The sequence below is a fragment of the Oncorhynchus mykiss genome, chromosome 17 (assembly GCF_057628025.1).
Source record: "Oncorhynchus mykiss isolate SJ-2025 chromosome 17, ASM5762802v1, whole genome shotgun sequence".
Lineage (NCBI taxonomy): Eukaryota > Metazoa > Chordata > Actinopteri > Salmoniformes > Salmonidae > Oncorhynchus > Oncorhynchus mykiss.
The window spans coordinates 50,912,565-50,925,555 of NC_143038.1; the positions used below are offsets into that span (position 1 = coordinate 50,912,565).

Sequence of the window (12,991 nt, forward strand, 5' to 3'; positions counted from 1 at the left end):
TAACCACTGCGCCACCCGGGAGGCCTGTAACGCTCATTGTTGTAAGAATGGTCGGACCAAGATGCAGCGTGTGGTAGGTTAATCATATTTATTAATGAAAACCAGCAACAAAACAAGAAAGAGAAAACCAACGTTTCGTACAGCCTTGTAGGGCTCAACAGCAACAGCAACAATACAAAAACAAGATCCCACACAAAACAGGTGGGAAAACGCTGCCTAAATATGATCCCCAATCAGAGACAACGATAGACAGCTGCCTCTGATTGGGAACCATACCAGGCAAACATAGAAATACAAAAACTAGAGTACCCACCCTAGTCACACCCTGACCTAACCAAAATAGAGAATAAAAAGGATCTCTAAGGTCAGGGTGTGACAGTCTTGTTACCTGTAATCTGAGAACTTAAAGTTTCCCACTGATCCTCCTGTATTTCCATGAGTAAATGGACATGCTATAGTAATCTGTATCATTCATTCAATCAATATGATGCTTTGTTTGTCAACATGGCCGTCATCATATATTTTGAGGTAGACAATTTTACACAACACAATTTTACTAAAATTCTAAATCTGGAACAGCTCTGTATGTATTTTTCCCTCTTTCTCTCCTGCAGTGCACTAGAATTTGTGTTGATTCGTAGTGTTCTGAGACTGCCTACTGTTTTTGAAAAAGTGATCCCTCAACGCATCACTTACATACAGTACCCCTCATTCATCCCCTTTACAATACAAGAATATCCTCTGCAAAGTAAATTTTGTAAATAAAAACAATCAGATCTTAACATGACCACGGTATAATGTGACTTCTTGTCCCATTTCCATTTCCATAAATATTTCCTTTATTTGGTTGTAATAACATTGCACAGTATGGGTGCCCATTTAACGTGAAAATAAGCTTTAGGCCTATTAAGTATGGCTTACCATTATCTCAATTTGTCAGTACTGGAAAATTAAAGAAGCATGCAGAATTTGCAGAATGCTTTGTTTGGATTAATGGTGCTGCAGTCCAGTGCACACACATTCATGTGGTTATTACTATCAATAAGAAGCTGAGGGTAGCGGGATGAGTGGGTCTGGTCCTTTTAGCCCATTTAGTCTGATAAAGTCAGGCAGAGACAGCGACAGGGTTATGGATAGAGATTCCATGATGGAAAGCAGAGGAAGATGAAAGAAAATGTAGGTCTGTGATGCAGGCAAGCAACCAATGCTGACAAAAGGCATTACCTTTTAATGTGTATAGTGGGTGGGGGATCTTCTCCCGTAAGAGCTTACCGACTGCATTGTGTCTCAATTGTTGTTTTCAGCATAGTGAAAGAACAACTTAATGTACTGTATGGGTCTACACTGAGTGTACAAAACATTAGGAACACCTTTCTAATATTCAGCTGCACCCCCCTTTGCCCTCAAAACAGCCTCAATTTGTCTGGCATGGAATATAAGGTATTGAAAGCGTTCCACAGGAATGCTGGCCCATGGTGACTCCAATGCTTCCCACAGCTGGATGTCCTTTGGGTGGTGGACCATTCTTGATACACGCGGGAAACTGTTGAGCATGAAAAACTCAGCAGCGTTTTAATTCCTGACACACTCAAACTATGTGTAGCCATAAAAGGTGATTGGATGAATTATCAGCCACAACCTCTTCCCATGATCACTGACTAAAACCCATGGATAGTATGTACTTGGCAAGTTTCACAGTCTTCAACATCTTGAAACAGCAACACTCAGGAAGCTTTTTCGACTCCTTTGTCTGCATGTAGAACCAGTGGATTACTGAAATTGATGGTGCCAACTAAACGGGATATAAAGAAGGATTGCAAACAGAGAAAGATCTTCAAAAGTAAGTGATTTATTTAATTGCTTTTTGTGATTTTAAGAAGCCTTTGCTGGTTGAAAAATATGTTGATGTGGGGCGCCATCCTCAGACAATCGCATGGCATGCTTTCGCCATAGAGCCTATTGTAAATCGGACAACACTGTTAGATTAACAAGAATTTACGCTTTTAAATGATATAAGATACTTGTATGTTCATGAATGTTTAACATTACAATTATTTATTTGAATTGTGCTCCCTCCAACATTCACCAGATGTTGTTGGCTGGTGTCCCTCAAGCATTATACTTCAGAAGCTACATTTTGTAATATTCGGAAGAATATTGTCTGAGAAAAGATTTGTACAGTTGTTCTGTCAGGTTTCCGGTCCTGTCTTCTGTCCTTATTGTCCTTGTTCAGCATGTGACACTCCAAGTATGTGAGTGCATCACAAAGTTTGTCTAGGGACACACAATTCTTGTTGTATTTTTCAAATATCAAATAGAGTGCTCAGAAGTAGAGGTAATATCCAACAAATTCATAGAATTTGACTCAGAATTTTGCTTGCGACAAGACAGACATCTGAGAAGACATATGAGCCATGACCTTGGGAGCAATAATAGGCAATAAACATAAATCTCCAATAGGGGGATGTTCAGTTCACTTTTCTTAGGTATTTCTCAACTTTAAGGGTTTTCTGTGCCCAGTGCATTTTATTTTGTTGTACCGTTCAGGATAATTCAATCCATTTGAATGGACAGTGGGCCACTGTTAAGAGGCACTCAGTGAGACTAATGTAAAGGTGACCTTCAGGAAAGCTGGTTCGTTGGTCAAAATCCATCTTGTGATCCAGGTTTATTTCTGGCTGGAGCCTTGCTAGTATTATCTTGCAGTGCATTGCGCACATATAGAAGATGTGTCCTACAGTTAGTTATACGCCTGTTGCACACATATAGTTTAGCAACACAAATTGTGTAAATACTATGTTTCTAGTGGATCGCATCTAATAATTTATGACATCTATTTAATAATGTTAACCGCACAACATCAATTTCCTGATGAAATAGCAGTTAGCACCTTGCAAAGATGCATTGGGAAGATCTTAAATCTGACCCAACATCCTGTGAGGCATGGTGAAACACATTCAGTTAAAGATTAACAAATGACAATTAAAAAGAATATCAAACCCATCTATGCCCATCAGCATTGCAGTTCTTGAGACACTTAAACCAGTGTGCCTGCCCCATTCAAAGGCACTTAAATATTTTGTCTTCAAATCAAATCATTCAAATCATTCACCCTCTGAATGGCACACATACACAATCCATTTCTCAATTTAACCGGTCTCCTCCCCTTCATCTACACTGATTGAAGTTGATTTAAGGTGACATCAATAAGGGATCATAGCATTCACCCGGATTCACCTTGTCAGTCTACTGTATGTTATGGAAAGAGCAGGTGTTCCTAATGTTTTTTACACTCAGTGTATATATTGTATCACATCCACTCTGAGCTCAGCTGGCACTGTGAGCTTAACTAAGGGCTCAGTTCAATCAAACCAACATTGTCATTTTTTTGCTTTTTTGCTTTCCCCGTAGACAAATACATTGGTTTTGTTATTTTGTTTAAGACACTATAAAAACAGTACATGGACTCCTCTCACATACAGTTGAGACCTTCAGTTGTCAGAGTGAGAAGTGTATGTGTGCAAACAGCTGTTGTGTAAACAAAGGCACCGAGTAAACATTGCTATAGTAAGATTGATTGAATCTGGCCTTAAGAAAGCCCCTCTGCCTTCCTCTCCAACCCCACCTGACATCACAAAGAGATACATGTGATCTTGAGAGTCCTCATGTAGGCCAACCCAACCAGAAGGAGTGGGAGGCTGATCCAGTGACACATCCTGTGATTCAGGACTTTAACATTGTTATTTAGAAAATTACATTAGGTTACTATAGTACAGCATGTGCTCAAGTGCATCTGTAATTCTTACAGTACCTGTGAATGCTTTTTAAAGATCTAGATCATCCTGTAATATTTCTAATTCCTAGAGGTCTTACAAACTAATTCAGTTGGCCAAAAGGCCACAGCTCAATCAAATATACATGACTATAGCACAATATCTTTCTACAGGTCGTGAGAGGTAGCATGTGAGGTAGCAGCTCTAGGAAATACCTTAAGCTGACATCAAGGTTTTATTGTCTGTACCTATTCAGGCTGCATGACATAAAATGTTGCAGCTCCAGCATGTCTACAGCAGGTTTTAACCTGGTCAACCCCTCAAGCCTGTTCTCGTCCCATTTTCAGAAATCAGCCCTAATCGGTGGTGATGGTAAGGGCACATTTCAATGTGTTTCACACTGGAAGACTTCTGAGTCGACTCCCATGCATAATATCCATGCAATTCTGCCTCAGACAGATATGTGCTGTAATCTCTTTGAAAATGAGCACTTGCACCATATAAGAACCTCAAACCGCTGAGTTTCAGGAATAAGAGGGAGGAAAGGACAGAGCCATATTGTACTGTACACATGCCCTTGCTTTTGAGCATAGAATGTGTTCTATGGTCCAAAAATCTAAACTATTATTGTGTTCCAACCAGCAGCAAAATATCATAATTACATTTACCAGACACTCTTATCCAGAGCGACTTACCGTAGTGTGTGAATACGTACAGTACTTTTTTTCCATACTGGTCCCCCAAAGCCCTGGCGTTGCAAGCACCATGCTCTTCCAACTGAGCCATGATGTTCAGAAACCTTGATGGAACTGCTTAAAGAGATTGAATGGGATCTTAAGCACTTACAAATTCGTAACATACCAATTGCACAACAAAAAAATTTGCGGGACGTAACAAATCATACAAAATGGATGACGTTGTACACAATTGTGCAACATTTCTGCTGACCCGTTTTTGCTCACGAGCGCTACTTTCATAACTACTGGTTGAAATTATACAAAAGCTCTGTACCATCACCTTCAACAGACCCTGGAAACAAATCTTCCTTACTGCATTGTATTTTCCTTTTTTTCTGTCCTGAAGCAAAAAAAAATGATGAGTGGCAAAGGATGGTATGACAGGCTATTGCTATGCATGTGGTATACAGTACAAGTGCATTTTTAGTACACGTGTCAATGAAAACAGAGAATGTCTACCGACCAGTGTAACGTAGTTAAAGATAGATACAAATAAATACTGTGGAAGGTATCTGAGACAAAATAAAACAGGATTTAGACTCAACACTATTTACCTATCTACCTCTGTGTCAGTCTGACTCTCCCCTGCTGTCCTTCAGTCCACAAATAAAGGAATAAACACCATTTACGGTTTATCGAACCAAAGGCATCCCTTTGTGTCCCCTAACTTAATTTCTGTTGGTATGAAACCTGTGCTGGCCACACCATACATGACAACAGTAGAAGATGTGTATCCCCTCGAGACTGCAGACCCCTCTTTGTTCATGGGGCAGGTGCCATATGGACAGGAAGACGTTCAGCTCTGTTGCCTCAATAAATTGTTGTTGACACTGCCCTCTAGAGATGTGTGATAGTGCATTAGTACTGCAGACCTTATCCCAGACAGCAGTCTTCTGCACTGAGGCCAGTTCCTCTACAGCAGTGCAATTAGATGCTCCAGGGAATAAGACTGTCTTTAGCCATTTATGACAACTTTTTCCTTCTATTTTTCTATTTTTATGTAATCTCTCTCCTTGTTTTATAGGCAAGGTCATTCAAAATACAAATATCTTTATACAATCCACTGACCAAAGAGAATCAAATATGCCACCATTTGCTCCAAATCCATTGTTGTAAGCTACTGCTATTTATCTAAAAATCAGAGTGCATACTTTATACTCAATAATATTGGGGATTACAACCTGGTCTGTGGGTGGAAGGGAACATAGGATAGGATAAACCCTACAAATATTTTGCATTATGTGAACCTTGAAGCAACTTCAGGTGTCTGTTTGTACACAGTGAAAAGATAGAATTTCATCTTGATTTGTTCCAGTAGCAACGCTGTCTCTGAGTGCAAAATCTAACTCTGCTGATTTGATGACATTTTGTGAGCACCTGCAGTGAGTGCATAGAGGATAACATATGCATATGCCTTATTCAATATATTGTGGATGATTTTCAAGAATTGGCCAAATGGACAAATGCAGACCTTACAAATAAAGTATGTGTGGACACTAAATTCACAATAACATCCATACCTCATTTGTATTTGGTCATGGGACATACTCATGATAAAGAGTAAAGGAGGGGAGAGAACCTGACATAATCCTACACTTGCATTAGGAGCTTGGCGCAGGCTACTGAAATGTGAATATTGGGGCAAAAGGTTTAATGTTTTTTTTAATAGAAGGGCAAGGTGCACTTCGGGATTAATTCATAGTTTTTCATGGTGATGACGCTCATGGTTTTGGTGCTATAGTATAGTGCCAGCTAAAGATGCTGAAACTATCCAGGTTCATTGCGTTAATGTACAGTAGAATAAGGCGTTGCAGTATTCAGGAGGTTATAATGATCTTTAAAAACCTTTTCACTAAAGAAAAACAAAATCCTGCAGAAATAAATCGGTTTAGTGGACAGAATTAGAGGGGAAGGGTTTAGAGCCAGGGTAGGATTAAGGAAAATTGTGTGAAATAAAGAGCGAGTGATCAGGAGTGACTGTGTGCTTGCGTGTGTGCGGGAGGGCGGGAGGATAGAGCGCGCGGGTGAGAGAGAAGAGCATTGACTGAGAAGCATAGATTTTCATCCAACCTATATCATTTTTTTCTAATCATCGACTGCACTGCTTAACGTTGATTGTCTAGCAGGAAAATATTTTTCTACGCAGTTGAGGAACCGTTTCAGTTGACGATTATTGGTCCTCTTTGCTGTAATTTAAGTGTTCTTGGAACGAATTTATCATATTTCTATTTATACTTGAACTGCATCATGAACAGTTTGTGGGCACCTCTCGATCTCACACCTTTGGAATGGTGGGGATTACGCAGCCGACAAATGGGGAGCATGTAAACGCAGATGGAGTTTGGGATTTATTGCAAAATAAGGGAAAGATGACTGTCTTCTCTTTGTGTCTCCTCTTGTTCGCGGATCTGCTGGATTTAGCCGTTGGTAAGTCATAATTTATGCATAAACACAGTATGTGAGAGTTGAATAAGAAAAAGCCTCTCACATTTTAAGAATTCGTGAGGTCATAATTTCGGAGACGCTGTGGAAGGCAGATGGCTGAGTCCATGTACATTTGAAACAGTTTAAATGTTGGCCGCTCATATTATGAACCATAGCATTCAATATGTATGCACATAGAATTGCCTAAACTTTTCCCCATTCCGATAAAGTGAATGGTTTCCTTGAAGACACTAGAATGGTATTCCTCCGCAGCTTCAGTTTTGACTGCTGGCATCCTCAGATATGGTATCGTTGGGTACTAGGGTTTGGTAAAGGAGAGCATAGATGGAGGAAGTGTGCATCACACATCATGGTATTTCTTGCAAATGGTCCATAAACTTTACAGTGTGAAATCAAGTAATTATCTTCTTCTTGTTATTTTATTATGATTGTTATCATTACTACTTCAGATCGCTAACAGATTTGCTGCCTGTGAGTTATGGCATTCAACTACCGTTATGTTTCGGGCTCCTCGGCGACTCACATTGAATGCAGCCTTAGCTCAAGTGTTCTCCACAGCCCATGAATACAGCCAGGACCAGACTTCTAATAATAACAAAATATCAGTAGCCTTCTATCTGTGAATGAAGACAATTGATACATTTACTTATCTCCTACATATAATAGTTATAATGGAACTTTAAATGGAACTACTGGAAGTTTCTCATAAGATCAAGGCATTGTGTACTGCTGCATATTTTTATAAACAATTGAAGGCTATTCCATGGGCTCCTGGGGTTTTGCATTAGGCTTACATTTAAGATGTAGATCAATAACTTTTATTTAGCCAAACTAGGCTACAGCACAGTCACTGTTAGAGTAGATTTCGGTTATTTGTCTGACACTCAAAGATCTGACCAGATTCTACAGCATTGAAGCACACATTTTTCCGTAAAGCTGCAATATGTAACTTTTTAGGCCACCTGACAAAATTCACATAGAAATGTGATGTATATATACACTACCGTTCAAAAGTTTGATGTCACTTAGAAATTGACTTGATCTGGAAAGAAAATCATTTTTTGTCCATTAAAATAACATCAAATTGATCAGAAATACAGTGTAGACATTGTTCATGTTGTAAATGACTATTGTAGCTGGAAATGGCATATTTTTTATGGAATATCTACATAGGCGTACAGAGGCCCATTATCAGCAACCATCACTCCTGTGTTCCAATGGCACGTTGTGTTAGCTAATCCAAGTTTATCATTTTAAAAGGCTAATTGATCATTATAAAACACTTTGCAATTATGTTAGCACAGCTGAAAACTGTTGTTCTGATTAAAGAAGCAAGAAAACTGGCCTTCTTTAGACTAGTTGAGTATCTCGAGCGTCAGCATTTGTGGCTGTGATTGTAGGCTCAAAATGGCCAGAAACAAAGAACTTTCTTCTGAAACTCATCAGTCTATTCTTGTTCTGAGAAAAGAAGGCTATTCTATGCGAGAAATTGCCAAGAAACTGAAGATCTCGTACAACACTGTGTACTACTTCGTTCACAGAACAGCGCAAACTGGCTCTAACCAGAATAGAAAAAGGACAACTGAGCAAGAGGACAAGTACATTAGAGTGTTTAGTTTGAGAAACAGACACCTCACAAGTCCTCAACTGGCAGCTTCATTAAATAGTACCTGCAAAACACCAGTCTCAACGTCAACAGTGAAGCGGCTACTCCGGGATGCGAGTTGCAAAGCCCAAAAGCCATATCTCAGGTTTGAGGTTGGGTGATTGTGGAGGCCAGGTCATCTGATGCAGCACTCCATCACTCTTCTTAGCCCTTACACAGCCTGGAGGTGTGCTGGGTCATTGTCTTGTTGAAAAACAAATTATAGTCCCGCTAAGCACTAACCAGATGGGATGGCACTTCGCTGTAGAATGCTGTGGTAGCCATGCTGCTTAAGTGTGCCTTGAATGCTAAATAAATCACAGAGAGTGTCACCAGCAACGCACCCCCATCAAAACCCCAAAATAAACCAAAAATTGGAACCAAAAATAAAACATTTGGTCTCATCAGACCAATGGACTGATTTCCACCGTTCTAATGTCCATTACTTGTGTTTCTTGGCCCACGCAAGTCTCTTCTTCTTATTGGTGTCCTTTAGTAGTGGTTTCTTTGCAGCAGTTCGACAATGAAGGCCCGATTCACGCAGTCTCCTCTGAACAGTTGATGTTGAGATGTGTCTGTTACTTGAACTCTGTGAAGAATTTATTTGGGCTGCAATCTGAGGTGCAGTTAACTCCGATGAACTTATCCTCTGCAGCAGAGGTAACTTTGGGTCTTCCTTTCCTGTGGCGGTCCTCATGAGAGCCAGTTTCATCATAACGCGTGATGGTTTTTGCGACTGCACTTGTAGAAACTTTAAGTTCTTGAAATTTTCCGGATTGACTGACATTCTTAAAGTAATGATGGACTGTCGTTTTTCTTTGCATATTTGAGCTGTTCTTGCCATGATATGGTATTTTACCAAATATCTCTGCATACCACCCATACCTTGTCACAATACAACTGATTGGCTCAAATGCATTAAGAAGAATGAAATTCCACAAATTCACTTTTAACAAGGCACTCCTTTTAATTGCTGTAGACCTACACCTACACCTGCATTGCTTGCTGTTTGGGGTTTTAGGCTGGGTTTCTGTACAGCACTTTAAGATATCAGCTGATGTACGAAGGGCTATATAAATCTATTTGATTTGATTTGAATTTAATTGCATTCCAGGTGACTACCTCATGAAACTGGTTGAGATAATGCCAAGAGTGTGCAAAACTGCCAACAAGGCAAAGGGTGGCTACTTTGAAGAATCTCAAATATATAATATATTTTGATTTGTTAATAACTTTTTTGGTTACTACATGATTCCATGTGTGCTATTTCATGGTTTTGATGTCTTCACTATTATTCTACAATATAGAAAATAGTTCAAATAAAGAAAGTCCCTGGAATGACTAGGTGTGTTCAAACTTTTGACTGGTACTGTATATTTATGATTCTCATTTATAGATCTGGTAGATCTGTTCTTTGTGTGCTATTTCTATGTTTCATTCTTAAATTTAGTTTTTGCTCTTTTACCCTTCGGTTTTGTACACCAGCTTCAAACAGCTGAAAATACAATATTTTGGGTTATGGAAAATATATATTTCACAGCAATTTAGATGGTACAATGATTCTCTACACTATACTTGCTTGTTTTATCACATAAACTGAAATAAGTCTAACTATTCTAATTTTAGCAACCAGGAAATGGCGGATCAATTTATGCATAGTGCATCTTTAATACCTAGATGCAATCTATATGCTGCCTTTTGACTGTCCTATTCCATTCATAAAAGGTTTGAAACACATAAGAAATTTGAAATACAGTGATTGAGCAGTCTAATCAATTGGTCACTGAATGCAAAGGATGGAGGCAAAATACTATAAGTCATTAGTTTTCATTTGAAGGAAAGGGAATTGAGGTGAAGTGAAAACATGTGGGCAGAGTAAATTGATTCTGGTGGGTGGAGTGAGGCGAAAAGGTTAAGGAAAGGGAATGCAAATCATCAATGATGCTGCTGCAACTTTAACCGATTGAGGGAGGGAAAGCTTTGACACTTTCCTATTCAACCAAGCATGACACTGATTTTGAATTCGCATGCAGGGCTACCTCATCAAGACAACATGAGCCTAGCTCATGTCCTCTACATAAACCCCCTATGACCTCCTACCCCATGAAAGACCGTCCCACAGTTGGGCGCCATTGTCACGGGTGGGATCGGAACCCTATTCTGCCACATGAGAAAACAACGTCATGACCATTAGACCAAGAAGCAACTCCCTCAAGGGCTGAGGGTGATACTAATTTTGAAGATGCAGGCAGGGCAACCTCATCACGATTTCATTAGCCAGACTCATATCTGCTACAAAATATCAGGGGACAACTCTGTTTCTAGCGAAAGCGTAGTTAGGAATGTCGGGCTACTTGCCACTAGATCCATGCTGCTCTGAAAATGCAGTGCATATGCCTACATTGGCCCACTGCATTCTAAGCAGCATCAACCCTTCACTTCCCACTCCACTCAAGTCAGTGAGCCCTCCATTGACGTTCCACTGACGCTTTCCCAAGGGAGCTCTTATTGTTCGAGGGTGAGAGAACGAGAGGAAGGTGTCAAAGTAGTTTAGATTAGAACAGCCCTTTAGTCTCTCTTGTATTATTTTGTGTGTGTGTGTGTCATAACCTGACATTGAAAGAGTAATATTGTTGACAAGGACAGAGTCTGGCCACAATTGTGTAACTATATAAATAAATTATAATAATACAGACATATAGTCACATAGTATTTTTCAATGGATCTTAAAAATCTGTACACTGAGAAACACCACATCCAGCACCAATGTATAGCACCTACCTGGGTAATGCATGACAGCCATTTGAAGATACTACTCACCTCATCAGCTATCACCGTGGAGAGATGAGGGAGAGATTTTCCATGATTAGATGGCCATGATTATATGAGGGTCCAAGTTGGAGGTTTTCCCACACATGTACTAAAAACACATTCTGTTTTACCCACATAAAAATGGACATGGTATAGATACACAACAATAGTTTCTCATTTAGTGCAGCAGGTAGTCCAGCGGTTAAGAGGTTGGGCCAGCAACCTAAAGATTGCTGTTTTGAATCTCTGAGCTGACTAAGTTAAATCTGCCGATGTGCCGTTGAGTAAGGCACTTAACCTTAATTGCTCTGGATAAGAGTGTCTGCTAAATGAGAAACAAATTTACTAATCTACTCCTTTTCCATTCCAATGCAGTTCTGTCTTCAATGTTTCTTGGCAGCATTGTCCAACTATGGGCATGTGTATTCTCATTTAAACGTTTTGCTCTCTTTTGTTCTCTGTGAGTCAACTCTGCCAGAGCAGCTGAATGCCTAGTGGTTGTTTATATGTCTAGCTGGGCACTCTTTGTAAGTACCCCCCATATGGAGAGATGTTTTTATTCATCTATATGGATGTGCACACTGTGGCAGCACAATGTCGTCTCTTATTGCAGAATCTCAAATACTTGTATTTAATTACTGTCCCTGTCATGTTTTGAGTCTGTGGATAACACACAAGCCTAAGGATATTTTGTATTGATTTATAACCTGCTGTAATGTATTCCATGTCAATTATTCAGGTCATAGAGCAGAGTTTAACTTTCTACAATGAACTAAAGTAGCTAGCCATAATCCTATTTCCCCACATTGCCCTCTCCTCCACAGGGTCAGGGTCTAAATGCAAACAGAATAAAAAATGCATGAGAAACCCAATATCAATGCAGAGGACACATTTTGTCAGCATACATTTTACATGAGTGATGCGTTTTTTCAGGCTTTATACAATTTCCTCTAAATTGTTTGTAAATACCACTTAGATAGATTCATTAGATATTGTTTTGTAATATAACATCCTTATTACATGGATACATGGTCTTGGTAAACCAATATGAAAAGGAAATGAAGTTGAAATCTCAACTCTAAACAGCTGGAAATGGGTTCAAAGGGCAACGTGGGGAGTACAATGTCATGTGTTTTGAATTGAATCAGGAAAGAGGATGTGGTCTCATGATGTGTTGCTGGTGTTATCTGATAGGAACATCTCTCCATTACAGGGATAAGGATAGTAATAATCGCTGTTCAGGCACACCAGGGTCAGAGGGCATAGGGACACTGAACATCATGTGTTATTCCAAGTCCACGACACAAATACTGTGTGGTGGTTAAGCACTGTAGTTGAATTTCTGCTCTGTTATAGGCCAATGTGCTGATTTAGTTTTAATCAACCCACATCTCGTGATTGGATAATTAAATATTTGATATTGTAGTTTTACATACAGCGTTCTTTTTTGGTTTGGGCTTTTAGTCTGTTTAGTCCCTTTCTAGATCAGTATAAGTCGTTATCTTGGATGTTTACTTTGATGGCTTGCTTCGCTCCATGGCAGGCTGTCCAACATGCAGTGGATCATAACAGTGGGGGGA

General features: G+C 39.6%; 1 protein-coding gene across 2 annotated transcripts in view; it reads left to right on the forward strand.

The window, feature by feature from the left end:
• Nucleotides 1–6,400: 6,400 nt before the first annotated feature.
• LOC110494440 (immunoglobulin superfamily member 21) overlaps nt 6,401–12,991 on the forward strand; it is a 279,170-nt gene continuing 272,579 nt past the window's right edge. Inside the window, exon 1 of one of the 2 annotated variants that reach the window (XM_036950494.2) lies at nt 6,401–6,937. In XM_036950494.2, coding sequence (XP_036806389.1) covers nt 6,799–6,937 — 139 coding nt within the window. In that variant the 5' untranslated portion in view covers nt 6,401–6,798. The remainder of the gene's footprint in view (nt 6,938–12,991) is intronic. The other variant, XM_036950495.2, reaches the window with a different exon arrangement.